This window comes from Pezoporus wallicus, unplaced genomic scaffold (assembly GCF_028554395.1).
Source record: "Pezoporus wallicus isolate ANWC-B61680 ecotype Strahan unplaced genomic scaffold, APGP_CSIRO_Pwel_v1 contig_5542, whole genome shotgun sequence".
In the NCBI taxonomy this organism is placed as follows: Eukaryota; Metazoa; Chordata; class Aves; order Psittaciformes; family Psittacidae; genus Pezoporus; species Pezoporus wallicus.
In genome coordinates this window covers 2266471-2292017 of record NW_026640165.1, presented here as the reverse complement: position 1 = coordinate 2292017, position 25547 = coordinate 2266471, and the positions used below count along the sequence as shown (strand labels likewise).

Here is a 25547-nt window from a genome sequence, read left to right as displayed (position 1 = left end):
TTTTGTGCCTGTTTCAAAAGTTCTGAACGCTCCCAGTAAGTTTGCTTGAAGCAATGTAGAAACTATTATAGAAAGATAGGTAAACTGCATGAGATTAAAATCATGTTCAAGATTACTAAAAGTAAACTTACAGCATGGACTTTATGTACAGCTCTGATTGTCCATCAACTGTCTATATTGTTTTTCTTTTTGCAGGGTGCACTTGCAATCTGTCAGGTGTTCACCCTTCCATGTGCCCAGGTGGTGATGCAGCCTGTCTGTGTGACCCAGCCACAGGAGCTTGCCCTTGCCTGCCCAACATAGTGGGCATGACATGCAACCAGTGTGCCTCTGGCTATTGGGACCTGGCTAGTGGAAAAGGATGTCAGATCTGTGACTGTGATCCAAAAAACTCCCAAAGCAACCAGTGCAACCAGGTGAGAAAATTACTCTGCTTTCTGGGAACCTGGGTGGTGGTGTTTTGGCATGGCACAGTGGGGGGCGTGCTTCTTATAAATGAGAATAGTTTTATGTCATGCTCCCTCAAAACAAGCAGTCTTTAGAAATTTGCAGCTGGTGCAACCACCCTTAGAGTCATTAGATCAAATGTGCTCTTCTAGTAACATGGCTCTGCTTGTAAGCAATTTCTTTTTGCCTGTGTGTTTCTTTGTCAAGTGAATCTTAGAAATACTTAGTAGGAAAACTTCATAGGAAAAAACTGCCTTGTAAATATGTGTATAGGGAAGAGGGAAGTCCAGGCTTGGACCCAAGAGTCTTATGAGTATTTTTTAAAGTGTTTATTTTAATAAAGTAGCAGCTGTGGCCATTAAATTAATTGTGCCTCATCTATCAGACTGCTAGAATATTTTTCTCATCTTTAATTCCTGTGCAATTTTTAGGGCTAGAACATGGCATATATGAACCAGTTCTAGAATAGAGAGGTAAAATTGCAGTTCCATGGAGTCAACAGCAATTTTTCTATTGATTTCAGAGCACTTATCCCAAGCTCTTGCTGATGTACTTTCACATTTTCTTTTCAATATGCTTTCTGTTTGTTCCAGTTTAGTTAGTAGATTTATTATTTTTCCTAGCAAATGTAGCCCTTAATCTCAAAGAACTACTACTGCTTTTCCGAGCTATACCGATTACCAGAGCTGTAATTCCCTGCAGTTGAATTTAATAGCTGAATTCCAAAATAAATTTTCTAGGGCAATGTGCATAATGTACCCTTGCGGTTTTCAGTTATATCATAATATATCATGTAGTTAAAAGTTGAAATGTTAAGATGAGTACTTTGCCCCAGCAAGAATAAGAAATTAATTTGTTTTGCTAAGGAAAAGAATCTTCTCTCTTAAGTTGTAGTCAGAGGATGAGTTCTCAAAGAGCATCTGTAGACTGGAACACACAAAATCTTTCATCTTAGTAAAGTAAAGCCACTTCTCAAAGTCCATTCTGTTTTCACATCTTGAGGAGCAATATGGGAAAGATGGGCCGATACTTTATAAACCATGGTGTTCAAAGACCATGTGCAAGCAGTGTCACTGCAGTCCCCATACATCTATATGGCATAAATCACAGGGAGAAAAAGAAACCCAGTAAATAATGTGTATCCAGCCATATGACTCAGCAGGAAGCTATTTAATCCTAACTGTCTTTACAGCTTACAGGCCAGTGTCCATGTAAGCTAGGTTACAGTGGAAGATGTTGTGATGAATGTGAGGAAAACTACTTTGGCAATCCCCAGGCACGCTGCGTTTGTAAGTATTACTGAGTGGGGACAACCGAATTAGCAACTGCCTCAAAAGAAATGTTTGTCATTTATATTCATAGGGAAGACAGAACATACATGTAAAAAAGGAGGCTTTTGTACATTTATGTGTATGAAATGGGTAAAAGTGTTTATATTATTTACCTGTATTGTTCCTTCTATGGTTACGATGGGACCATGGAAGTTAGAAATGAAGAGCTATTAACCAGGCAGTCCACTTTGCTCTAACACTGGTTTGCTTTTATGTCTTGAAATGCACAGTTGTACCTTTTGCATGTGTTAACCCCACAGAAAAGGAACGACTGGATGTAACATGCTGTCCCTTTCTTGCAGCATGCGAGTGTAACCTGGAGGGAACCAGCCATCCCAAGTGTGACAAAGCCACTGGCGTGTGTAACTGCCGTGCTGGTGTCACAGGCCGATTCTGCAACCAGTGTGGCCGTGGCTTTGAGAAAGATTTCCCCTCTTGCCGCCAGTGTCATCTTTGTTTTGATCAGTGGGACACTGAAATTACTGCCCTCGCTCAGACTGTTCAGGGTTTAATGAAGTTTGCTGCAAACCTCGAAGATAAAGGGGGACAAATGCCCACCTGTGACACGCACTTCAGAGCCTTTGAAGATGCCATTTCTGAAACTGAAAGAATTTTAAAACATCCTGTTCTTTCACTGGAGGCCATCTCAGGCATCAAGGATTTCCAGGGCTATGTTCAGTAAGAGCTTGACTGCTCCCAAAAAAATTCCCTTGGCTGACAAAGCAGTCTTCCTCCAGGCTCCACCAGCCATCCCAGCCATCCCTACACATCAAGTCTCATTTCACTTCTTATCAGCACACAGATGCTGGACTTTTAATTCACTATTTTCAATAGATCTATGAACAAAATAATCCTTATACATATTATCTGTCCTCCACAGGCAGATACTTAAATGCTGGAATTTTCAAGTTCCTCCTAAGGGTTTTCTAAATAAGCCATTACAAGTAAATGCTTCTGCTCATTTAGAAATTTATTTCTTGTCCTCTAAAATATTGTGCATCTCGGTTCTAGTTTAAGAACAATCTGGCCTGACTTCCGCATAACTGCCATTTCTCTTTCAGCCAGAAAGTTGCAGAAATGTATCCCCTTCATGGTACACAGTATGAGTTTCCTGATCTTAATAAGAGCATAGAAGACATTGGGGAAGAAGCTGACCTAGTGTATGAACTTCTACAACAGAAAATACATCTGCATCGAAGTTTTCATTACTTGAGCCTGAAAGGTAAGGCAGCCAGCAATTAATTGATATAGGGGGGACATTTTCCATGAAATTTCGGAATGTTTTCTCACCATCAAACCATACAACATTCCAAAGATCCCTAGATTTTAGCTTCTTATGGTAGTGCAAAAATGGAAATACTAACATTTTCTACTGGCTTTCCAAACTCCCTTTTATCTTAAAATACCATGATAGATGGCATCTAGCATTCAAATATATATGCTAGGGTCACATTGGTCAGATGTCTTATGAATCCCAGTGTTTATGTCAGGATTTAAAAGCAACTGAGTTTCACAGTATAGACTCATAGATCACACACTAGGAACAGCAAAGGATTTTTTCCCCGCTTCTGACTCCTCTTGCTCTTAGCAATACTTAAAGAATGTTGTACAGCAATAGTTTGTTTAATTAAAGTAGAGAGTCATAGCACAAATTCTTAGTGTTCCCATGGGAAAATACATGGCTTTACATGGTAAGGAACTAGCTCTCCATCATCAAAAAATGTGAAGTCAGAACTGAGTTCCTTGGCATTTTTAAAAGAATTACACCGTCTGTGCTTGAGCCAAGTACAGTCTCCATCAGCTGCTAATAGCAGTAATGACAATGTCACAAACTGGTTTCTGAGGAAAGATGGGGATCTCAAACAGGTGCCAGATCATCCACAATGGCAGGAGACTGTCAGTAGCATACTCTCTAGAGAAATGGTTGCTGAGATATGAACCCCCAGAAGATTAGGTGTGCACTGCACAAGACAGAAGCTACAGGCTTGTGTCTCCCATTTACAGTTCTTCTGTGTTTCATTCAGACAAGAAAAAAATTGGCCTGGACAAGATTGAAAAGAAGGAAAAGTCAACAGAATACAAGGGAAAGGAAGAGGGGAAAAGAGGGATTAATTAAAATTTAGGGCTCCCCTGCCCTGTTGTACTTAGCAGCGCCCCCAGGGCCAGCTCTTTGGACAGTCAGCACAGCTCTCCCAGGCTCCACTTCCCAATTCAACTGACTCTTGTGCAGATTCTGAGAAAGACAGGAAGGCAAAGAAACAATAAATCCCAGGGAGGTCAGTGGATACACAGCTGAAGCATCTGTGGTGCTCTCTGGTCGTGTTGCAAACCCGCTTCATCTTTTGCCCTCAGGAGATGGATAAACAGCCCTATAAAAAGCACTTGGGAGTGTGGGGAGGGGAAGACCTTGGATTTAAGCTGAATTTCTGGTGAGGCCCATAAATATTCATTGGGCCTGCTACTAAGCATTTAACAGCGCAAAAATAACATTTCCCTCAAGAAAACCAGCTTCTCTGATATCCAGGAGAAAGCCTGGCTCCCTCACCCTATCTTCATTTCAGGACCAGCAGCACATCCTAAGCAGGGCTCTTTCCTCTCTATTTTCTGCTGGGGTAGAGCAGGATATGGCCACATACACCACCTGGGGCACATCTGGCACTTGCGCTCTAGACACATGTAGGGAACGGGCTCCTACCTACTTCTCTTTGCAGAGAATCAGGACTCAGAGTCTTCCTTTTAGGCATACATTCAGCTGACTGACCTGGAAATGTCAATAGCTAATGATGAATTAAAATCACTGGAAAAAACAAGACACAAGTGATCTTAAAAGAATGCTTGCAGTTTATGAAAGCTCATGAAATTACGGCTTCCCAGCTTTGGCCCCTGACTTTGAAGCTACGGTGGTATGGTAATGCACTGAGTACAACTTCCTAGGTTGTAAATCAAGCCTGTGCTACGAGGTGGTGTTTAATGTAAAAGAACTTGAGAACTCTACAGCTCCGTAACAATCCAAGCGTGAAAAATGCATTTGGGACACTTAATGGAGAGCTGAACTACTGTAAAATATTCCTGTGATGGAATTGTTGCACAGAAGAGAGTCTCTGGCTTAGATATGGAGTCACAGCAGCCTCTTGCCAGGTATTTTGGATTAGAAGCTAACTTTAAAGTGTACCTTGTTTCCAAGAGTCACAAGATGAAATAAATAGCCCTAGTTCCATATAACTAAACATTGTTCAGCTTCAACTAAACAAGGCCAAGGACTTTAGAGTCTGATTCAGAGCATGCAGGACTTGACGAGTGCCTTGTTATTGACTTCAACTAGTAACTGATTCAGTTACCGACACAAAGGACGTTAATCAGTGACTTCTAATGCTTTTTCACTGCCCACACATCAGTTCTGGCTCACTGCACGTACTTCTGCCCAGGGATCTGGGGACAACTTTGTGTTCTCTGGAGATCTGTGAAGCCTCAACAGCAGTAACTTTAAATTATGTGTTTTGCAAAAGGTCTGAGTGCTTTCCTTAGGCCATTAATCTGCAAAAATATAATATTCCCCAACCCTTCTGAGTCTGTTTAAGGGAAAGCTTACACTAAGCAAACAAGACTCTTGCTGGAAAGAATTTTTTGTCTGGCCTACAAGTTTATCATGGAAATGTTGATTTTTTTAATGCATCAACCTTGAAATTGGATTTTCTGGAGCCAAAGAAAACTCATAAATTCCTATTTCTATTATAAATTTTGGCCTCAGTTTATAGACCATTTAATTTTTGGGTGCCATGCTGAACAGGCCGGACAAATGCTTTTCTGACTCATAATCAGAGACCTGATCATTTCATAGGTTTTTCAAGTGGCAGAAACAGTTCACATGCCTAAACTTCAAAACAGCATAAATGACAGGAACTTTATCAAATCAACAACAAGCACCAATGGATGAATGCAGATTATGTTATTAATGCAGTAGCAGTTTATGTTATTAATGGGATTCCCTTTATACTTTTTTATCTTTGTATCTTTCATTCTCACACACTGTGGACCCTGAAGAATTACACGGGATCCACTGTATTTTCATCTATTTTGGCAGGTTTTGTGAGTATCAATAACTATTCCTGTTTAGCAACTGGCTAAGCACTAAAAAGCTTGACTGAGGAAATGACAGCTTGTGTCCCTCCTTGCTGTCCCAAACCAAACACCAGGGGCAACAAACTTAACCATCAGTCACTCCGCATTTGTCCAGAATTCAAGCAAGTACATTCATTAAATGCAACCTATTTCTATTGCTACAGAGGCCATCAGCAACATTAAGAAACACTTTGAAGTATCATTGCTGGCAGAACAGAAGACCAGTGAGACAGCCCCTATTGTAAGATACTCAGAATATACCAGGAACTGTGTGCTTACTATGTTGGGCCATCAGGCCTTGAAAGCAAGCAATGTGCTGGAACAATTGAAGATGATCAAGAGCCCTGATGTCCAAAACTTAAATGAAAAGGTAGGTGTTGTAAATTTTGATTGGAGACCAAACAAAACTCTCTTTTTTGATGCTGTTGGTAGGTTTTATTTTAAAAGGGTGCTTACATGCCTTTTTAAATCTGGAAAACGACACTTCCCTGGCACAACATGCAGTCAGGTCAGAAACAGCTGCACTTCTCAGCTGTAGTTACTACCAACTTTCTGGAAGCCATTGCTCCCAAGGCAGACCCAGCTCAAGGAACTCTTTAAGAACTCTCTAGTCTCAAGAGGACATCAATGTAAATTCAGAAAGATTAACCCCAGCCTCCTTCATCAGTAACTTAAACTAAGCAGGGCAACTTTGCCTTGGAGCGGATGCCCTGGAGTGCTCACATATCCTTTGCATCACCATGGAACAGGAAGGGATTTGTATTCTGCGGGGCAGCAATGAGTACCTGATAGCACCTTCAGCCAGTCCTGACAGGCCTGGAAGAGATCATCCATCTAGGTCTTTAGTCTTAAGATCTGTGTTAAACTATATAAAGGGCTAGACATAGTACTATGTTGTGTGAGAGGTGGTGTGCTTTGGAACAGGCCATTGACACATAGGCTGGATGTGGCCAAAGGAAGAGTTTCAATGCTTTTGCCATAGAGGAGCAAAGCAAGGGTCTCAGTGCAACACATGGAGCCCAACAAATGGCTCCAGCAAGCTATGGGCTGCCATTGTATTCTTCAAGTCAGGTGAGCAGAACCTCTAACTGTCAGTGGCACCATCTTTGCAGAGACCAGACCACTGCCTCTTTGGAAAAATCCCTTCCTATGTTCAGTGTTCATATAATGTCAAACATTTTCTTTCCTCCAGGAGCATACGTCAGGCCCTCAGAGGAGACCTGACATAAGCATCTTCCTTTCTTATTTCAGGTCTGCGGTGTGCCAGGAGACAAGCCCTGTGTCACAGCAGCCTGTGGGGGAGCTTTGTGTCGGGACAGTCATGGACTCAGGCAGTGCGGTGGCCCAAACTGCAGCGGGGCTCTTCCTCTCTCCACTGAAGCCTTCAGGAAAGCTGAGGAGACTGCTGTGCTGCTAAATAACTTGACTACTCAGCTACAGGAACCTGAGAATCAGGTGCTGTATATCAAACCTACATTTGTTCAGTGAAATAGATGGAGGATGAGATTTGGGAGGTCACAAATCTACAAAAACTCACCCTGTCCCAGCATCACAGACCTATCACAGTTCAGTGCCAGTAGTATTAAGCACCAGTCCCACCAAGAGACTATAGCTTTGGCTATGCCTTCCTCTTCCGCAGAGCGTCCAAGATCTTACGGTTCATGGTGCACTGTGTCTATGGAATTCGGTGGTATCAGGCTAGTATTGTCTATATTTTTATAGGGAAAGCTTCAACTGGCACAATTTATCAGTAGCCTCAGTATGGCCCATGCTTATTGCAAGGGGATTACAGCTGTGCATAGGGTTAAGCTCTATTTATACAGCTTCATATTACTCTTATGTTTGCCATTAAATAATTTTTGCAGATAATTTCAAGACAAAGCTTTTCTGCCCCTGGTGATATTTAGAAGGGGATCAAGTAGTCAGCTCTACTGCACGGCAGTAGTGAAAAATAACTCAAGCAAAGTGTGGCTGATGCAACATGGGCCAAGGAAACAAAATAGACAAATCCCAAAACACCAGTAAAGACAGTTTGTTCTTATTAACAATCACAGCCAATGCCTGTCGAAGTTACAAGCACACACATTTCCCAACAGAAATGTCATTCTGCTGTAGCGTTGTCCTGTCCCTGAAGGGTGCCTGGACATCCATTTCCTCTTCTTAAAATGTACCCATTCTGCATCACAACTAACTGGTTTGGAAATGATCAGTCAGGGCACATGCCTGGGACCCCAGGACACAAAAGGGCAGCAGCAAAAGGCATCTACTGAGGTGGTGAGCACCAGGCTGCCAGGACATTTTCCTTGGTGCTCCCCAGCCTCAGGCAGCTCTGTGATAATATCAGTGAAATATTTTGAGATGTTTCGGAACTAAAAACGTCACCATTTTTCATGTTGCATGGGGAAACAGCGAACCTCTTCCCTCCACAGACTGCAGAGAGGCAGTGCCTGTGCATTTCCTTAAGGCAAAGCATAGTCCCCAGCAAAGCAAAATAATGATGGAATTCAATGGTTAATCTAAAGCTGTCATTTAAGTTATCAACAATACTAATTTAATGGTAAAATGTAACTTTTAAAGACAAGCCTTAAACTCTACCTTCCTTATTTGTGTCCTCTTAAGTTGTATTTTTAACAGCAAGTTCAATGTGAAAAGGCAAATGGAATTGCATGCCTTTTCTGTGCTGAATCCAATCACTAATATACTGCAGTACTACAACAAAAGATAACAGCACCTTCTTTTAGAAACAGAAGGAGCTGTGATTTAGCAGAAAATAATGAAGAGAAAATAATGTTTGATTTAGGCTTTTCCTGAGACCAGATGAAGGCCATTTTGTAGCAACTTCTGGAGTCCTCCAAAGGAGACTCCTACTATTTTTCAAAGTCACATCAAGTGATTCCAGCTAAGGCCTAGATCAAAATAACCTTTGTGCCAGAGCTCAACATGCCAAGCAATGATAGATAACCTGCAGAAAATGGCTCTGCTATTTCTAATAACATTTCCAGGTTGAAAGCATTAGAAAAATGGCAGAATACAGCAAGTTGAAAGGCTCACAATTTAATGCACAACTGGAGAAGACTAAGAATCAAATTGAAGTGGATGGAGAGATCGCTAAGGAGTTCATCCGAAAAGTGAAAGACTTCTTGTTAGGTAAATATACAGAGTTCTTTCTGACTCATTTTTAATATATATTCCCATATAATATAGCATAGTAGATGGCCAGAAAATTATCTAACTGCATATACAGAAAATTTGTCTACCTCCTGATCTGTGCTTTCTTCTTCAATCCCCTTTTTTCTAGTGCCTTTTTCTACCAGGTGACAGTACACTGTTATCATTTCCCAACAGATCTGTTACATTCTGATTGTCATCTTTTATTAATGCACTTCATTTGAAACATCAAGTAATTCCCTCAGCTCTTGGTTTGTCTGAATAAAGGACTACTTAAATAATTTCATACAATATATCAAGACCAGGCACGTCCAATGCATCCTCAAATTGTTATTCCACCCCCTTCTTCCAGGCCCATAAATAGAGGCTCTCCATAGGGAGCGTGGGAATTAGGACACATACCACTCCATCGTCTCCATAAAGGTGTAGCTCAAGGAATCAAAGGATTCTGGTAGAACTTCACAGCTTTCATAGAGAATAACCGAATAACCATACATGCACTAAAACTTTTTCCACCCTCATGACTGCAGAAAACTGCTGTAAGAAACAGACCCTTAGATTTTTTTTTTACCAGATGCACATCAAAAGAGTTCAAATGTGGTGGGATTCTTTTAATCTCTTAAAAGAATCATCTCATAAATTTCTAAAGATTCCATGTTGGCAATCCTTTGGCATTCATATCTCTATCTCCATACGGGAGCAAAGGCAGAGGACACAGGACTTTGTTTAGGAATATTTAAGTTATTTTATTGAATTGGAAGAAAAACTCCATTTAAATCCTTAAGATCTCAGATTTTTATTTGACAGCAATTGAAAATTCTACCTTTGGCTCTTCTTTGTTTCTCAGCAGACATACAGCATTTAGGAACAATTACAAAGCATTTTTTAAAATGAATTATTGTTTCGTAAATTGAAGTTTAAGAACAGTAGCAGCTGAGACAAGTGCAGTGACATTAAATCTGCTGAGCTCTACATTGACATGAATGGTAACTTTAATATATTTCTACAGAAAATAGCTCTCAGGAATGCACTACTGATTGCACAGTAAATGCCTTTAATTCTTGGTGAGTTACTTTGGAACATTAGCACAAACATTTAATATGTTTCAATTGTTTAATCACAGAAGAAGGTCTTGTCTATAAAGTGAAATGAGCAAAAACCAGATGCAGTGATGAGATGTCACAAGGCATTGACTACTCTAACTGCATGTGCCTGTGCCTCTTCGTAAAGAACTAGGAAAAGCTCTTTATAAGGGGAGTTGTCAAAATACATTTTTTCTACTGTAAATTCCCATCCTATCCACCTCCGACCCAAGTTCCCTCTGTAGCTTAGCCCTTCTCATTAACCACGGAAGGAACCACTTTCTCAATATTGTGGTGACTCCAAGGAAGGGATTACACCCACTGGCCGGCTTGGAAAGCTCCATTCACACCCCAGTCTCTCCAGCTCCTCTTTGATCTGAGGGCCAAGGGAAAATGGGCTCTGACACATCTAGCTGTGTTGTGCACTGATTTAAAACCTTCTACAGGCTCAGTTCTACATAAAAAAAAATTAATAACACAGTTCAAGGTGGGTTCAAATCCTCATTTTAGCCAGTTCTGACAACACTAACAGCAGTACCTGGAAGCATAATATTAAATTACAAAATGTTGGAGATAATTCTCTTCCCCCCTTGCTGTGCCTGTCAGCTTTATTCTCCCACATAACTAAAAGGGTAGGCAGCCATAATGATCATTTACATTCCACTGGGAGGAAAGAGCTGTTTCAGGATACCCTCAGCTTCATTTCTATTGCAGATGAGAGTGTGCCTCCAGAAGATATCGAGAAGGTGGCAAATTACGTTCTGCAAATAAACCTTCCCCTGACTCCACAAGAGCTCACGGGCATGCTTGGCATTATGGACCACTGTGAGAAGTACAAGCTGGATGCACTTAAGAGAAACAGAAAATGGGAGGAAGCTCAGATGCTGCTGAGGGAGGCACAAGAAGCTGAGTGAGTAGGGTATTCTCATACTGATGTGCCAAGTCCAGCAGGGTGGCACTGTGCCTGTAGGGGTGCTCCATACGCTAGGCAGCATCCCAGTAACACTGGAGTGAATGTTCAGATGACAGCAGATTTCAGCTTGCCATTTGCAGCAGGAACAAGCCACTGACCACTGGGCTGAAGCAGCCAACATGCTGCAAGGAGGCAGCTCCCGCCAGCTCCTGGCTCCTCTGCCTGCTGAGTCAAAGAGCCCATAGCAGCTACATACTTTCACATTGGACCTAGTGAAGCATTACATCTGGTTCACTGGGAGGTTTAAATATGGGTGAGAAAGAACTAAAAAGAATTGAGGAGGGAGAAAACATGTTTACCTGTGAGTCTTCTTTACTAGCAAAGCAGTGCACCACCAGGCAGCCTGCAGCATCCAGCCTCACCTTCAATACAGCAGCTCACATGCTATCACACAAAGTCCCCTACCAAGGTTTTGCTTTCTCAACTTAAGAACCACAATTTTAATGGTTGTTGTTGGACTTGAGGGAACATTTCTGCATGCAAGCATGGGTGCATTTGAAACATGTTTTTGCTTTGCTCTCCACGCCACAATACTACACATGCTTCTATCCTTCCATTTCAGCAAAGCAGCTAATGCTCTTCTGCCTGTGGATGAAATTAATAATAAACTTAAAAATGTTGTGAAATCCCAAAGACACTCCAAAAATACCATCATAAAGTTAAATGAAGAGATACAAGGCATCAGAACACAGATCTCACAGGTATCTTCTGTAAAACTTTTATTTACTACATACATTATAGAAAAAGATACTTAATCTCAAATTTTCCTTAATGTAAACTTAAATAAAACCAGAATGTGGCGCAAATCTGACACAGTTTCCATAATGCTTAAAGGTTTCTTCTTCTTAATCAGTTGACATTAATCTCCCTCATTACTACACTCTCCAATCTGGCTGGATGTTGCATAAGAAACCACAATTACTCTGTTTTAGGCTGAGAACCAAGTGAATAAGACAAATGACAAACTAAATGACTTGTCAGCAAAACAGTCTGAAATGGAAGATGAAATTACAACACTGCAGGCAAAAATGCTGATGAACAAGAATCAAGCTACAAAGGCAAGAGCAGGGGCAGAAGCAGCACACAAGCGAGCCCAGAACATTGATAATGTAAGCCCTTCTGTCATGCGTTAAGGGAAAAAAAGGTTCCTTTCATGTTTAATAGTACTTTTGCTTCAGAAGTGCCATTGTGTTACCCCCCTCTCCTCAAAACTGTTACGTTTTTCTTATGCCATGCAGTGTAAAATGTAACAGGTAAGAGTAATTTATTTTTTTATCTTAAGGCTTCTAGCATATAACACTTCTGTTTGCTTGAATGAAAACATACATATTTCTCTGGCTACTCTGTGACATTCTTCCTTGCACAGTGTATAAGACTTAGTCACCATGGGCACCAGTAAACACAACAGAACAAATCACAAAACCAGATATTAAAATATGCTAGTGATGTAAGCAGCCTGGCCATTCATCCCATGCCATTCTCCTTCAGAGGAAATTGCTCTGGGAGTTACTTGGAATTTTTGGTAGGCTGGGTGCTCTCAATTTTTGAGGATGTGCTAAAATTGCAAGAAGAACCAGGTACCCACAGTGCAAGCCTGGAGCATGACCAAGCTTCCAGGTTAAAAAAAACTTAGTCAAAATCGAAACTGCAGTCTCAACAGCACCTAAATCAGCAGGGAATGGATTATCCAGTAAATATTCCTACAGACAGTGTACCTACAGATAACTTGCCTCCTGGCAAAATTAAATTTACAGAAAAGCCCTATTAAAAGAAGTAAAAATAGCATAACCTTTAAAAAGTTTAAACCATATTTTCTTACATCCTCCCCTCCCTTTTAGATTGCTCCACTGACTATTTTTTTTAATTGATTTCTATGAGGCTTTGTAAAGCATTGTTCCATGTACACTCATCATGGATGTTTTATTTAAGAGAATGAGGGATTTAAAGTTTGGTTCAAAGATGATATACAAAGAAAGTATGTACCCTCCAGTACTCCAGATTAATTGTGAGATGCTTTTAAACCAAGTAACATCATTTTGCTACAGGAGTTTGCTGACATTAAAAGAAAGTACAGCATTCTTCAAGAAAAGCTGAAAGCCCAAGGACCTCCAAAAGCAACACTAGAAAAAGTGAAGCAGCTGAAAGAAGAAGCAGAGAAACTGGCTGAGGAGACTGAGAAGAAAATTAAAAGAATAACAGGTGGTGTTATTGCTTCAATAGCGAGAGGTGAAAATTGTGACAGCCATGAATTCAGCTGAAGCCCTTGCCCACAGACACTGACAGACCAGGATCACCTGAAACAGGGTTTAATACCGTTTAACTAGTGAGAATCCCTGCTTGAAGCTACTCAATCAGTTTAAAAGTAGTTGAATTGAGTTGGCTTATGTACTTTTCTAACATAAATTCGTAGCTATACGCTCAGGGACTTGCAGTGATTTGATTCAGTCAGTTTAAAAACAGGACAAGTGCAAAGTCTGCTAAAACTTTGCTCCAGATTTAGCTGGAAGCCTTGATTTATGTGCTTGCTTTGGGCATTTGGACCTTAAATCTTTACTATGCATTCTATTTTTTTCTTACCCAAGTGATGTCTTGTGTTGTGGAGCTGCAGGATAGCTGTTTTCCACCAGTCCCTACTTCAGTCAGTTCTCTGAGCAACAGCAGAACTAACCAGATACAAATACTGGCTTTTGGAGACTGAAGCTGACATGCCCTGGGGCTGCAGGGCTGTGGCTGAGAGGGGTCACGGGCAGTGGAGACTCTGGCTGCTGTGGCCAGACTGGCACCAGTTCTCACACAATCTCTTGTGTGGGTTTAGAGGGTCACCAAAAACGAAGAGCACATCTCATTTAATTGCACACAGGGACCCTAATTCTGCTTGCAGTGAAGGTCTGGGCATCCCCACTAGGAATCATTTGGCTTAGGATCTTGCCAGGCTCAATGTCCAAAAATACTATGTAACAACAGCAAAACTGAAGCATTTGCTCCATCCCAGGAGCAAATTCTTCAGGATAGGATCTGAATAAATATTTTGAGAATATACCTTGATGAAAAGCATTAAGAGTATCCCAGTTACTCCGAAGGCCCCGATGACAAGTGGGTTGGAAACAGGCAGTGAAAAATGTGGTTTTGACTCACTACCAGTATGTTTACATTGGTGTAGCTTCACAGGGACCAGCAGAAAACATTCCTGTAAATGAGGAAGACCTAGCCTCATTATGCCCAAATTATCCAGGCTTTACACACATCAGTGGGCACACTGTTCTTCTAAGTGTTTCCACTTAAACCAACTCCTTTAAGAGCTCCATGTCCTGCCCTATCCCAGCTGACAGACAAAAGCACATGCTGAGAAATTAATTTATTTAAGGCTGTCACATTTTTCTTGCTATGCAGAAGCCAGATTTTTCCTTCTAGTTGCATATATAACATTCCCCATTTGAAATGGGCATATTACCTCTTAAACTCCTGGGAAAAGAAATGCTGTTAATCTATGCGTTTTACTTACACAACATACATAAGGATCATTGCATGTCTCTTCCAGATTTGGAGAAGAAGCTTCAGGATCTGAATCAAACCAAACAAGACAAGGCAGAGCAATTGAGACAACTAGAGGAACAAGTGATAGCCATTAAAAATGAAATCACGGAGCAGGAAAGCAAGTATGCAACATGCAAAAGTTAGGGTCTGAACAGACCATCAGGTAAAATATAACTGAAGTCTCTGTGCTTACCACCTCCTGAGCTTCCTGGCACAGAGGGCTGTCCTCCCTAAATAAATCTGAAGGTTCCTACTGTATTTTGGCAGTGAATAATGTAATTTTCTTTTGGGTATTTTTTGTCCAGCTGAGTTTATATGAAAATAGGAAATACCTTTTAATAAACCATCTGATTAAGTAATCAGGATGTAATCTTTAAGGGAGCTTTGTAATGCATCCCCATACACAGCCTAGAGCTTCTTGCTGTAGGGGGTTGGAAATGCAAAATGAGTATTTTGCAGAGAGTAACTGCCTCAAAGACAGACTCCCAAAACCTTGTGTGTTCTGCTGAACCCTCACAATAACCTGTGGCTGTGCCACAGCCCTGCATGGGTCTGCACAGACCAGGATGTGGTGATGCAGATGAAGGGCTGCAGGCTTCGGTAGCCATCTCTGCTGACAACTGTCAGTGTCCTCAGGGTACTGTCACTCCTCCCCATCCCCATCTCTTCTCTGAGACGGAGCAGGGGGAGCACTAGGAATCACTGACCATGTGGGGGTCCCCCTATGCTCGCTGAAAATGCACACATAGCTCCATGCATACTAAACCATCAGAGATGGACAACAGGGAGACAATACCCGCGTGCCCACTGGATGGCAGCGCACTGATGTTTAATGCTGAAACCTTCAAAATCATTGTCAATGCCCCTCCTGCAATACCTATTTTTATTATGCTTCTAAGGGGTTTCCCACATTTTAGTTAATGCAACTAACAGTTATAAAATGACTCTACCTCTTTGGTTTAAGCAGTGAGTCTAAAGGCCCCATGGATGTTGAAAAGCAGTTTCTCCAGCTCTTCTCCCACATGCAGCATCTCACAGAATTCAGAGTTAACTCAGTAGTTTCTTATAGCCATTAAGAACATAGAAATTGTCCTAAATTTTCAATTCCTTTTTTTATACATATAAAGAAGGAGAATGGGGCTAAGCAATTGCTACAGAAGTGCTAGAGTTTTAAAAAGGCTGGCTGAAGGGAGTTATGCCTTGATTCTAAAATCCCACCATTGGTATACATATTTCTGCAGGATGCTGAACAGACTGACAATGTCTCTTCCTCAGTTAAAACCAGTTGTGTCATTCCTGGCTGGATTGTCCCACAGCAAGCATCACAGGAGCAGCCCAGCACTGCTTCAGAGCTCGGGTGCAGCCCAGAGCACATCCGTAAAACAAGGAATGCTCTGCAGGAATACAAGGCTCTTATAATTTACCCATCCTCCTGTCAGCAGCACCCATAAAGCAATCCTGATTGATCTGAGGGAGATAAATCATCCACAGTTATCACTCTGTGTTTAGAAGAGCTAAAGTAGCATTTGTATGCAGTGGAGACTTGCATGGGAATTGCTGGCATGGATAAGATTTCAGAGATACTCCTTTAACTCAAACCAGCTGTGCTCCAGGGCAGTGTGCAACACACATTACTCATCTAATAGCTTCTACTGTGAAAATGATGGAATCAAATTATAACTTCGATATAATCCAACAAAGACACCTGAATGCAGTATGCACATAATTTCCATTTTATTTTTTATCTGATTTTTAGCACTTTAAAAACTCACCTGTGAGGTGTGAGGCTTCTTTATAAGTCCCTAGGCTGTAATCAGATGAATGTATTTAGATTGACTTTGCCATAATGAAATTGAGCATTTCTGTTTTACTCAGAGCACACAACTCACCAAGCTGCTCACAAATGGGTCTGCAGGTAATGAAGGTTTCAATGCACTGCACCTGAAACAGGCAACCTGAAGTGTTTAGATAAATTCCCAACAGCATTCACAGCTTTAACAATCCAAATTCACAAGCAGAAAGTTGAAAGAGAATGTCCTCCTAAAATCACTGTTGGCTGTGAGAGTTGCCATATGGCTTTCGACAAGCTGCAAGGATGCAAAGTCTGTAAACAGTTAAACAGGCCTGGAGGGGAGATGTATCCATGTGGGAAAACAGAGATCACTGGATAAAAACAGAAACAGGAAGAAGAAAGTCAGCATGGAGTCTAAGCTCCCCTGCCTTCTTCCAAGCATGCTCAGACACACAAAGGGAGCAGACCAGAAGCTACAGAACACCAAATCCATCCTGTGACAGCTTCTGACACTTACAGCTGTGTAGCATTCCCCACTGAAAGTGACACAAAAGCTTTTAAAGTGGTTTTGCAAAGCTAATTTGTGGGAAAATGCTGCATCTGGATTGAAAATACCTATTTTTAGTTACCCCCACTCTTCTTCTTATGGGCAGAATGGTTTCAGAAAACTTTCTTGACAAAAAATACTGAATTCAGTATCTTGCTGTAGAGCATTTTGAATTCAATGACATTAATCAATATAAAAACAACAATCAAATTTACATATCATCCAAGATAAATTTAATCAAAAGTTACTTCATTAGCTCTCTTTGTTAGGCATTCAACCTCTGCACTGTTACAAAAAAATGGGTGATGAAGTGGGTCTCACTGAGGTTAAATTCTGAAATTTGGCTCTTTGAGAAGACTCCAAATGCAGCACAAAGACACCCAGGACTGTAAAGCTGCTTCACCAACCACAAGGATAGGACACGACACAAAACTGAATTTTTATCATTTGAAAAATCAAATTAGAATCATGGACTGGTTTGGGTTGGAAGGGACCTTAAAGCTCATCCAGTTCCAACCCCCTGCCATGGACAGGGACACCTTCCACTAGCCCAGGTTGCTCAAAGCCCCATCCAACCTGGCCTTGAACACTGCCAGGGATGGGGCAGCCACAGCTTCTCTGGGCAACCTGTGCCAGGGCCTCACCACCCTCACAGGGAAGAATTTCTTCCTAATGTCTAAATCTCCCCTCCGTCAGCTTAAAGCCATCCCACTGATCACTATTGCTCATGAGCACTGCAGAGAGGGATGGACACAAACAAGTTCACTGGATCTAATGACCCACACAGCGAATACTGGTAGTTTCAGCTGCCTCTGAAACATGACCTCGGTTATGGGTGACAGTGGCCATTCCGGTCCATGGCTGCAACTCCAAGTCAATCCCTGATGCCACACAGCAGGGTCACCCCTAGGCTGGAATGCAGTGTGTTCCATTTGCAGCAAGGCACAAAAGGAGCCTAGTCACAGGGCAAGGAGCTCCGGAGGGCAACATTAGCCCACTTCAGGTTTAGGGAAGAATGGGACTTCTATACAGCTATGAAGCACAAAAAAGATGAGAAAACTGATAAAAATTGAAAAAAATATGGGACAGAAAAAAATCCAATGGCAATGGAACACTGTCCTTGCACAGTCACACATGGAGCGATGCCACTGCCTGTCTGCCATGGCCTGGAGGAGTTCCTAACCGCTGCAAACAGTTTCTGTCAGTGGGACGAAAAAGTTTGTTGTGCTGAAGCTTAAAAACAAAGCTGTGCTGTGATTTACATGACAGGATTGTGAAGCTGAATTAGTTTTGTGAATTTAGAAAACCACATTGCAGAAGAGGTTTAGAATTACAATACCTGCCATGTCAACTTAAAATGGTTTAATGGTTTAATTTCCTGGATATCTTTAATGAAACAGCCCCACTAGTTCTTCAATTAAGAGTCCTGAGTTATGTTTCAGAACTGGTGTTTAACCTTTAGGGCAAGTCACTTGGTATCTCTCTGTTTCTGCTTATCCATCTGTAAAATGAGAACTAACATATTTACCTACCTCGGCAGGGTTTGCTGGACGGACAGACGGCAGTGTGTTTCCACTGCACTGCAAATAGCGAGGGCAAAGTGTTCTTGAGGGACACTGGTACCTGGTAAAGATTTACACGAGTTTAAGTGTTGCACGTGCACAGGCAAAACTCCAGTGTATAAACCCAGGGATGCGTCCCAGCCTGCATCCAGCTACAGCCATGATCTTCCAACACATCCATCCTTCTTACCCACTCCTTGATGTTTATTTACCAGTAAACCTTTCCCCTGGTGCCAAAGAGACTCTGCCACCAACCGATGAAGCCATCATGTCTCTGGCACAGCCCAGGGAACTGAAGTGGGTTCAGCTCCAGCAGAGCCATTAACCCCTTGCAGCCACCCCAGCACCCCTGGGAAGGCAGTAGCACTGCATGCTCCCTGACAATGAGAAACAGCTTGGAAGAGCCTAACCCTGGCTCAACGGCCCTGCCAGGGACAGACCCAGCCACGTATGGGCCAGGAATGGCAATAGGAGCCACCTCTGTTGGCACCACATCACCAGGAGATTCAGGGCCACTGAACACCACAAACAACAGTTGCCAACCCTCTGGCCCTTTGCTCGGTTCTGGGCCTTGCCACATGGGTATGCTTGCTCCATCCATCCATCCATCCATCCACCCACCCATCCCTCTTTCCCTCTCTCCCTCCCGGATGCCCAGCCCCACCAGCAGTAGTCAGGATTGGGTCAAACCCCCCATTTCCGCAGTTTCCCCACAGACAGAGAGGGGTCACCCCGCCGGTGATATTCCTCCACCCCGCTGATTGCTGTACCCTGCCCAGAGCCCGCTCCCAAACCCGGGAAGCAGCGAGGAGGGCACGATCTGTAACAGTGGTGGCGCGCAGGAGTTCCCCTGCTCGCCCCTCGGAGCTCCCCAGTGCAGCAGGGCGGGCGACCCTCTCCCCCAGCCTGCCCCAGCGGCTGGGCTACCTTTCCTCGACGGCAGCAGTTTACCCGCTCCCTCCGGCGGGCCCGGCGCTGCGGCGGGGCGGGGGGCCGGGGCGGGCGGGGCCGCGGGGGGCGGAGGAGGAGGAGGGCCGGGGGGCGCCGGCGGTGCGAAGCCGCTCCCCGGGAACCTTGGGGAGCTGCAGCGCCTGCGTGCAGGAGCAGCAGCGTTCGGCGGTAGCGTGGAAGCCCGGTCCCGCCGCGTCCCGTCCCGTCGGTGCCTGCCGCCTTGCCATGGGCCGCCTCCTCCTGTACCTCTGCTGCTGCCTCGGTAACTCCCGCTCCGCTCCCGCCGCCGTCGGGGCACGGCGGGCTGGGGGAGCCACTGCAGCGCCCGCCGGGGCGGCTCGGGCTCCCTGCCTGACCGCGCTCCCGCTTCTCTTTCTCACCCCTCTCTTCTCTCCGCGGGCGCGCAGCGCTGTGGTCCGCGGCCGCGCAGGAGCCCGAGTACAGCTACGGCTGCGCCGAGGGCAGCTGCTACCCCGCCACCGGCGACCTGCTCATCGGCCGCGCCGCCCGCCTGTCCGCCTCCTCCACCTGCGGCCTCCGCCAGCCCGAGCCCTACTGCATCGTCAGCCACCTCCAGGTGAGCCCGGGGGGAACCGCGCTCCGGGGCACTGCGCTCGGCTGCGGGGCTGGAGCGGGGCGAGCACCGTGCACGTGAGGAGCCCTGCGCCTCGCCAAAGCAGCCCGGGTCCAGAGACCCCCTCGCGGCTTTCGACTTCTGCCTCCTGTCCCTTATCGAGGTTAAAGAGGAGGAATGTGCCGCGGGAAGTTCAATTAGTTTATTTCCAGAGTTGCTCGGAGCCGTCTAGACGGCTTCCTGATTGAGAGTGGTCTGTAGGACCCGGGTAATGTTTTGGCCGCTATTACTGTAATGTAATTACATTTCTAAGGTTTCCAAGCGAAGGGATGAAAATAAGCTTGCCTTGCACATCTGGTGGAAAACACTGAACTCGTTACTCTTTGAGCCAGCAGCGGCTCACCAGACTTAAAAAATTTCAGAGACAGAAGGGATTCTGGAAAGAATAAAGTATCAGTTATAAGTGGAACTCTGTTGGGCTGAAAGCAAGGGATAATCTCCGGCCGAATTTACTGTGGAGACAATAGGGCCGGATTCTGGCACTTGGAAGGAAAACCACGGGAAGCAGGAGGAGTGCTGCCTGAGGGGCTGTAGCACTTGGCTCATTTGTACCCTGAAGTTACCAAATTCCCCACCCCGCCTTCCCCTTCAGGTTTACTGTTCTGCTCTGTCTAGCAGAGTTAGTGCTTGGTTTGACCTAAGTTTCTCTGGGACATTTTCGGGCTATGTCAGGATTAACTTTAACAACATGAGCACCTCTGGTAGAGCAAAATAACAAAGGTGCTTTGTTCTGTTTTCTGAATTGCCGAAGTGCTGTAGTAAAAAGCATCACTTCAGACCTTCCCTCCTGACCTCACAGCCCCAGTTCAGCATTTGGGATGTCCCTGGTTACTTATGCATAGTAAGGTGGTATTGAAATCGCAGGAAGGTGCCAGGTATCCTCTTAATAACACGGAGCTTGGGCAGGATGAGTGCTTTGCAGGGTTGGGCTTTCTAGGATTGCGTTTTAGTGGGAGAAGCAGCAAGTCGTGGCATGAGGCAGGGGCTGTGGTGCTGGCAGAGAGGGGCCTGGAGGGGGGAGAAGGGGACATCTTTCCCAGGACCCTGCTCTTGTCATGCTCTCTGCTGGAGGAGTCTTTGGGAGCTAATGGGGGGTGAAGCATGGGGCTTGGGAGGAGGTGGAATTGGTGAAGTGGGAGTCCTGTATGGCGCAGACCTGCCAGCCCTCACATTCTTGGCTGATAAAGCGCCGCCGCATTTGTCTCCATAAACCCGCTGGAGGAATGATGCCTGTGTAGCTTCTGATAGTGATGAGCTGCTGGTGTGTGGGGGCTCCCTCACTGCAGTGTGATGTGCTCCTCTGCCAAACCATGAGGTGGTTTGGGCAGCAGCCCTCCCTTCTGGTTCGGTTTGCAACTTGCCTTGGAAAGTGGTGGGTTTAGGCACCAGTACAATGCTAAACCAGCATTGTTCGTAGTAACAGTCATGACAGGGTTTTGTCCTCCTGGGAAAGGTGCATCCAGCTTTCCCAAGCAGCACTTGCCAGATTAGCACCCAACTGTTTTTCTGTGGGCACACCTGGTAATGCGTGCAAACTGAGTTTGTGTGCATAGCTTGAGTGTTTCAGTGGCAGGTGGAGATGCAAGGTTTAGGTAGGAGCTTGAGAAGCAGGATTCAGGGTAAAATCAACGCTGTGCTGGAAAGACCCAGTCACTAAATCACTGAGGCTCACTGGAGGTATCCCTACTGCCGAGAGCTTACATTTCCAAGCTAGCTCCCAAAAGCCAACGTTATTGCACACAAGCTGTTGAAGATGCAGTTTTGCACGTGTGTTTGTATAGAAGCAACTCAGCAATTTTCTGTAGATGTTGCGTTTGGTTCTGACTTCAGCTGGAGAATCTCTTGAGGTAGAAGAGATTTTCTGAAACTGCAATTTTGATAGAAAAATACTTCTCCTAAAAATGAAGTTTGTGGAATTCTGGGCATATTTTCCATTTGGCAATTTTCATTAATTCATAAAGGTAAATATACTTACCGTTTCAACAAAAATCCCCTTTGATGACTCCTGCAGGCAAAATGAGTGGAATGTGATATGGACGGAAAACACTCTTATCTGCAGGAAACAACTATTGCCCCACGGATAAAATCAGTAATGCTGGTTATTTTGTTGTTTCAGGAGGACAAAAAATGTTTCATATGTGACTCCGAGGATCCCTTCCACGATACTCTCAATCCTGACAGTCATCGTATCGAAAACGTTGTCACCACATTCGCTCCCAATCGCCTGAAGCTCTGGTGGCAGTCAGAAAATGGTATGGAGGGGGGAGCTGTTTCCAGGGCTGGAAGCTGCTTCCCCTCCTTTTGTTTAAGGGTACCTGCAGGTTTGTTGTTATCTCTGGCCTGCTGATTACTGCCCTGGGAAGGATCATGCTGTTCCAGGAGGACTGAGTAAAACTGGCTGCTTTTGTGTGCCCTGGAGCAGTCCTTAATCCATAATGAAGCCCCCTCCGCAGCCCCGTCATCCCTCTGGGAGTGTTGGAATGAGCCTGCTGTGCAGGGATTCCTAAAGAGAACAGTTTCCCGCACTGGCTCCAGATCTCCCTCGTGTTTGGGCAGTGGGAGCGGAGCAGCCTTCCAGGAGAAATATCCCATGGCGGCGCTGCCAAGGGAGCACCACAGGGCTTCCCTGGCGCTGAGCTGGACAAGGGTGTGGAGGGAAGGAGGAGGTTTGGTACTGCCGTCCTGCCCACAGACCTCCCTTTTCCCCTCCTACTCTGGCAGAGCAAAGCCGGGGGTATCTCTCACCCAGCAAACAGCCTCTCTCCCGGCTCCCTGAATTCTGTGTCCATACACCAGACAATAAAATGAACACCAGAAACAAGCCAGCTAGTTAGAACAAAACCCAACATATTGCGTGTTCGTTTGGTGGCTTTGTTTTAAATCCTTCCTCTGCCCTTTTTACTTTTATGGTTATGCTTTGGCATGCCTTCATACACAAAACAAGGCACTGAGGTTTCTCAAACAGCAGTCCTACCCTGAAGCCTTAAAGCCAGCTGGACGGGATGGGATTTCTGCAAATGCATTGGCAGAAGCTGTCTTGCTGTATATGAAAAGAAGTGGCAATATTTGTAACATTTCTGCCGGCCAGTAAAGAAAGGTTTTCACTAACTCATTTTTAACCATTGCTGGATGAGCCTCTTGTTTCCAGCAGCTCTCTTCTAGCGTTCCAGATAATTCATGTTTTTTGCAACAGGCTTGGCAGCATCCACACAAAAAAGTTCTTAGCTCATAAGGTCATGAAAATGTCCTTCAACAATAAAAAACAAATGATTCTTTCTGTCCATGTTTTCTTCTATTCAGGCATGGAGCAGAAGGAAGCATTGCTGCACGCTCCTCATAATGTTACAGCTGGTCAAAAATTGAAGCGCTTTGTGGGTTTATTATTTTCATTTCTTACCCTTTCTCCTCTCTGTGTATCTTGATTTATCTTTTTTTTAATTTCTGCATAATGAGCATCCAGCTGTTTTGAGAGGCCTTTTCACATGACAAAATAATGTTTGTAACTGTTTTTCTTCCTTTCTGCATAGAGTCCTTGACTGTAGGTAGTCACACAGCAGAGGCTGGAAAACCTTTTGCTTCTCACCAGTTTCCTAGCTCTCATGATTGCAAAGTAGGGCTATAGTACTTGCTTTAGGAGTATTTCCAAACCAGGTTGTAAAAGAACTCTTCCTGCATCTGGATGGGCAGGAGAGTCCAGAGCAAGTGAAGAAAGGGGGAAAACAGCTCCCAGCAGCTGTTGGTGATATTTAGAGTGTTAGGGCTGCAGAAGCTCAAGCCTCTGCTGGTGCCAGGTGGACTGCAGTGTATGAGGATAGTCTGGGGTCACCACACAGATCCATGCTCAGCATCCCCAGTTGAAACAGCCCCCGGGTGCTTTGGTGGCTGGATCTAGCCCACAGCAGTCCCCATCCTTACCCTCCATCTAGTGATGTTAGCCATGTTACACAGCCTGAAATAATGGCAATGCAGGCTCACGCTTTGAGTGTAGCAGATGATGCATAAAGATTCCATGTGCAATACTCTTCAGCAGGTCCTTGGTATCCCCCCCATACCTCAGTAACACACTAACCCCTTTTTGACAACAGAGCCAAGTGGCAAAAAAAGGGTCTCTGCGCCAGTGGAGCAAAGAGCTTTGGCAGAATCTAGAGGTGGAGGCTAGAGGGTGTCCTTGTATGCTGCATGGCTTCTTTTCTCTGCCCCTGCAGGTCTGGAAAACGTGACAATCCAACTGAACCTGGAGGCCGAGTTTCACTTCACTCATCTCATTATGACCTTCAAGGTAAGGCAGCCACAGCTTACCCTGAACCCTAAGACACAAGGAAATGAGAGGTCTTATAGTCCTTCACATCTATTTGATATTGGGGCTTTGGGCTTTGGGCTGGTTTGCCTAATGTTTTTAGAGCTCCCAACCATTAGCTCCTGCTGATGTTGCACAGGAAGGCTGAGTTGTGACTTGTGGCTTGCGCTGTGTTTGAACCCCAGTAAGATGAAGAAGGAGTTATACTGAAGCTGAGCTTTGTGTTGGTGTCTCTCTCTGGTGGTTGTGTTCTAGAAGATCATTAGCTAAATCATATAGAAGTGAGGATTTTTTTTCTTCTTAAAAAAAAAAAAAAAAACAAAACAAAAATTGGCCATGGTATCATTTTTCATTTGGCAAATGGAAAGGTCTTCAGGAAGAAGAAACATCTGTACACAAAGTGTCTTTGTTTCTTTACAAACAGATGTCTTGGAATGGCAGATTATGTCCTGTATATCCTAAATCTCAGAAAGGCAACTACTAGTGGCAACCTTCAGCTGAGGTTTCAGAGGCTGCACTTCCTGCAGGGCTAAATCCCTGCTCTTCGCATGTAGACAAATTCATCTCTTCATTCTTACCTATCAGCTTTCTTTGAGAGCTGGTTCTTTCCTTTGGCATCAACTTGAGTTTCTGCCCTTGCCTCAGGGTGGTGTCTGAGGTGGAAGGTGGTCCTTTCTGATGGACCCCAGCAGCGAAGGGCCCCTGAGAGACCCCTGACCTGATGCAGGTGCTGTGGCCATTGTGCCACTGGGCTTGGTCTGCTGTTGGGAGGAAGACTGCAGGAAAAAGGTCGTTGTAATGAGGGTTTGTTGACTGTGTGATAGACACTTGAGCTGCCTTACCTCTCTCTCAGTTGCTACATTTTCTGTTGGGTGAGATGCCCATTTGTAAGTTGGGTGATATTTTCAATCAGGAAGCAGAAAGAAAACTTCTTTCCAGCTGTGAACTGAAATGCTTTTGTGTTTGGCTCTCTGAGGGCCTCCTCTAAATACATAAAACTAATGAAGAGACTTTGCATTTCTTGATAAGTGCAAGCCAGGTGTTACATTAATATCTGCTCTGTGAAAATCAGTGCAGAAGTTGAAACATGAGATTTTTAGGTCAGAGAGA

At 44.2% G+C, this 25547-nt stretch overlaps 2 protein-coding genes and 1 long non-coding RNA gene across 5 annotated transcripts in view; 2 read left to right on the top strand and 1 right to left on the bottom strand.

The window, feature by feature from the left end:
* The window catches only part of LAMB4 (laminin subunit beta 4), a 45659-nt gene extending 29649 nt beyond the window's left edge, over positions 1-16010 (top strand). For 2 of the 3 annotated variants that reach the window (XM_057417785.1, XM_057417781.1), the window contains 12 exons: positions 196-416; positions 1640-1736; positions 2081-2456; positions 2840-3000; positions 6062-6267; positions 7149-7352; positions 8900-9044; positions 10862-11057; positions 11683-11821; positions 12053-12229; positions 13166-13319; positions 14659-15016. In XM_057417785.1, coding sequence (XP_057273768.1) covers positions 196-416; positions 1640-1736; positions 2081-2456; positions 2840-3000; positions 6062-6267; positions 7149-7352; positions 8900-9044; positions 10862-11057; positions 11683-11821; positions 12053-12229; positions 13166-13319; positions 14659-14798 — 2216 coding nt within the window. In that variant the 3' untranslated portion in view covers positions 14799-15016. Of the gene's footprint in view, positions 1-195; positions 417-1639; positions 1737-2080; positions 2457-2839; positions 3001-6061; positions 6268-7148; positions 7353-8899; positions 9045-10861; positions 11058-11682; positions 11822-12052; positions 12230-13165; positions 13320-14658; positions 15017-15895 lie in introns of those variants that run through there. The other variant, XM_057417782.1, reaches the window with a different exon arrangement.
* On the bottom strand, positions 13020-14680 carry LOC130603777 (uncharacterized). The gene is made up of 2 exons (XR_008973282.1): positions 14623-14680; positions 13020-13414 (listed from the first exon to the last, which is right to left on the bottom strand). It is a non-coding gene; the product is annotated as an uncharacterized LOC130603777 (long non-coding RNA).
* A 3626-nt stretch (positions 16011-19636) lies between the features above and the next one.
* LAMB1 (laminin subunit beta 1) overlaps positions 19637-25547 on the top strand; it is a 44438-nt gene continuing 38527 nt past the window's right edge. The window contains exons 1-4 of the mRNA XM_057417786.1: positions 19637-19768; positions 19914-20083; positions 22257-22392; positions 24346-24419. Of these exons, the coding sequence (XP_057273769.1) occupies positions 19732-19768; positions 19914-20083; positions 22257-22392; positions 24346-24419 (417 nt within the window). The 5' untranslated portion in view covers positions 19637-19731. The remainder of the gene's footprint in view (positions 19769-19913; positions 20084-22256; positions 22393-24345; positions 24420-25547) is intronic.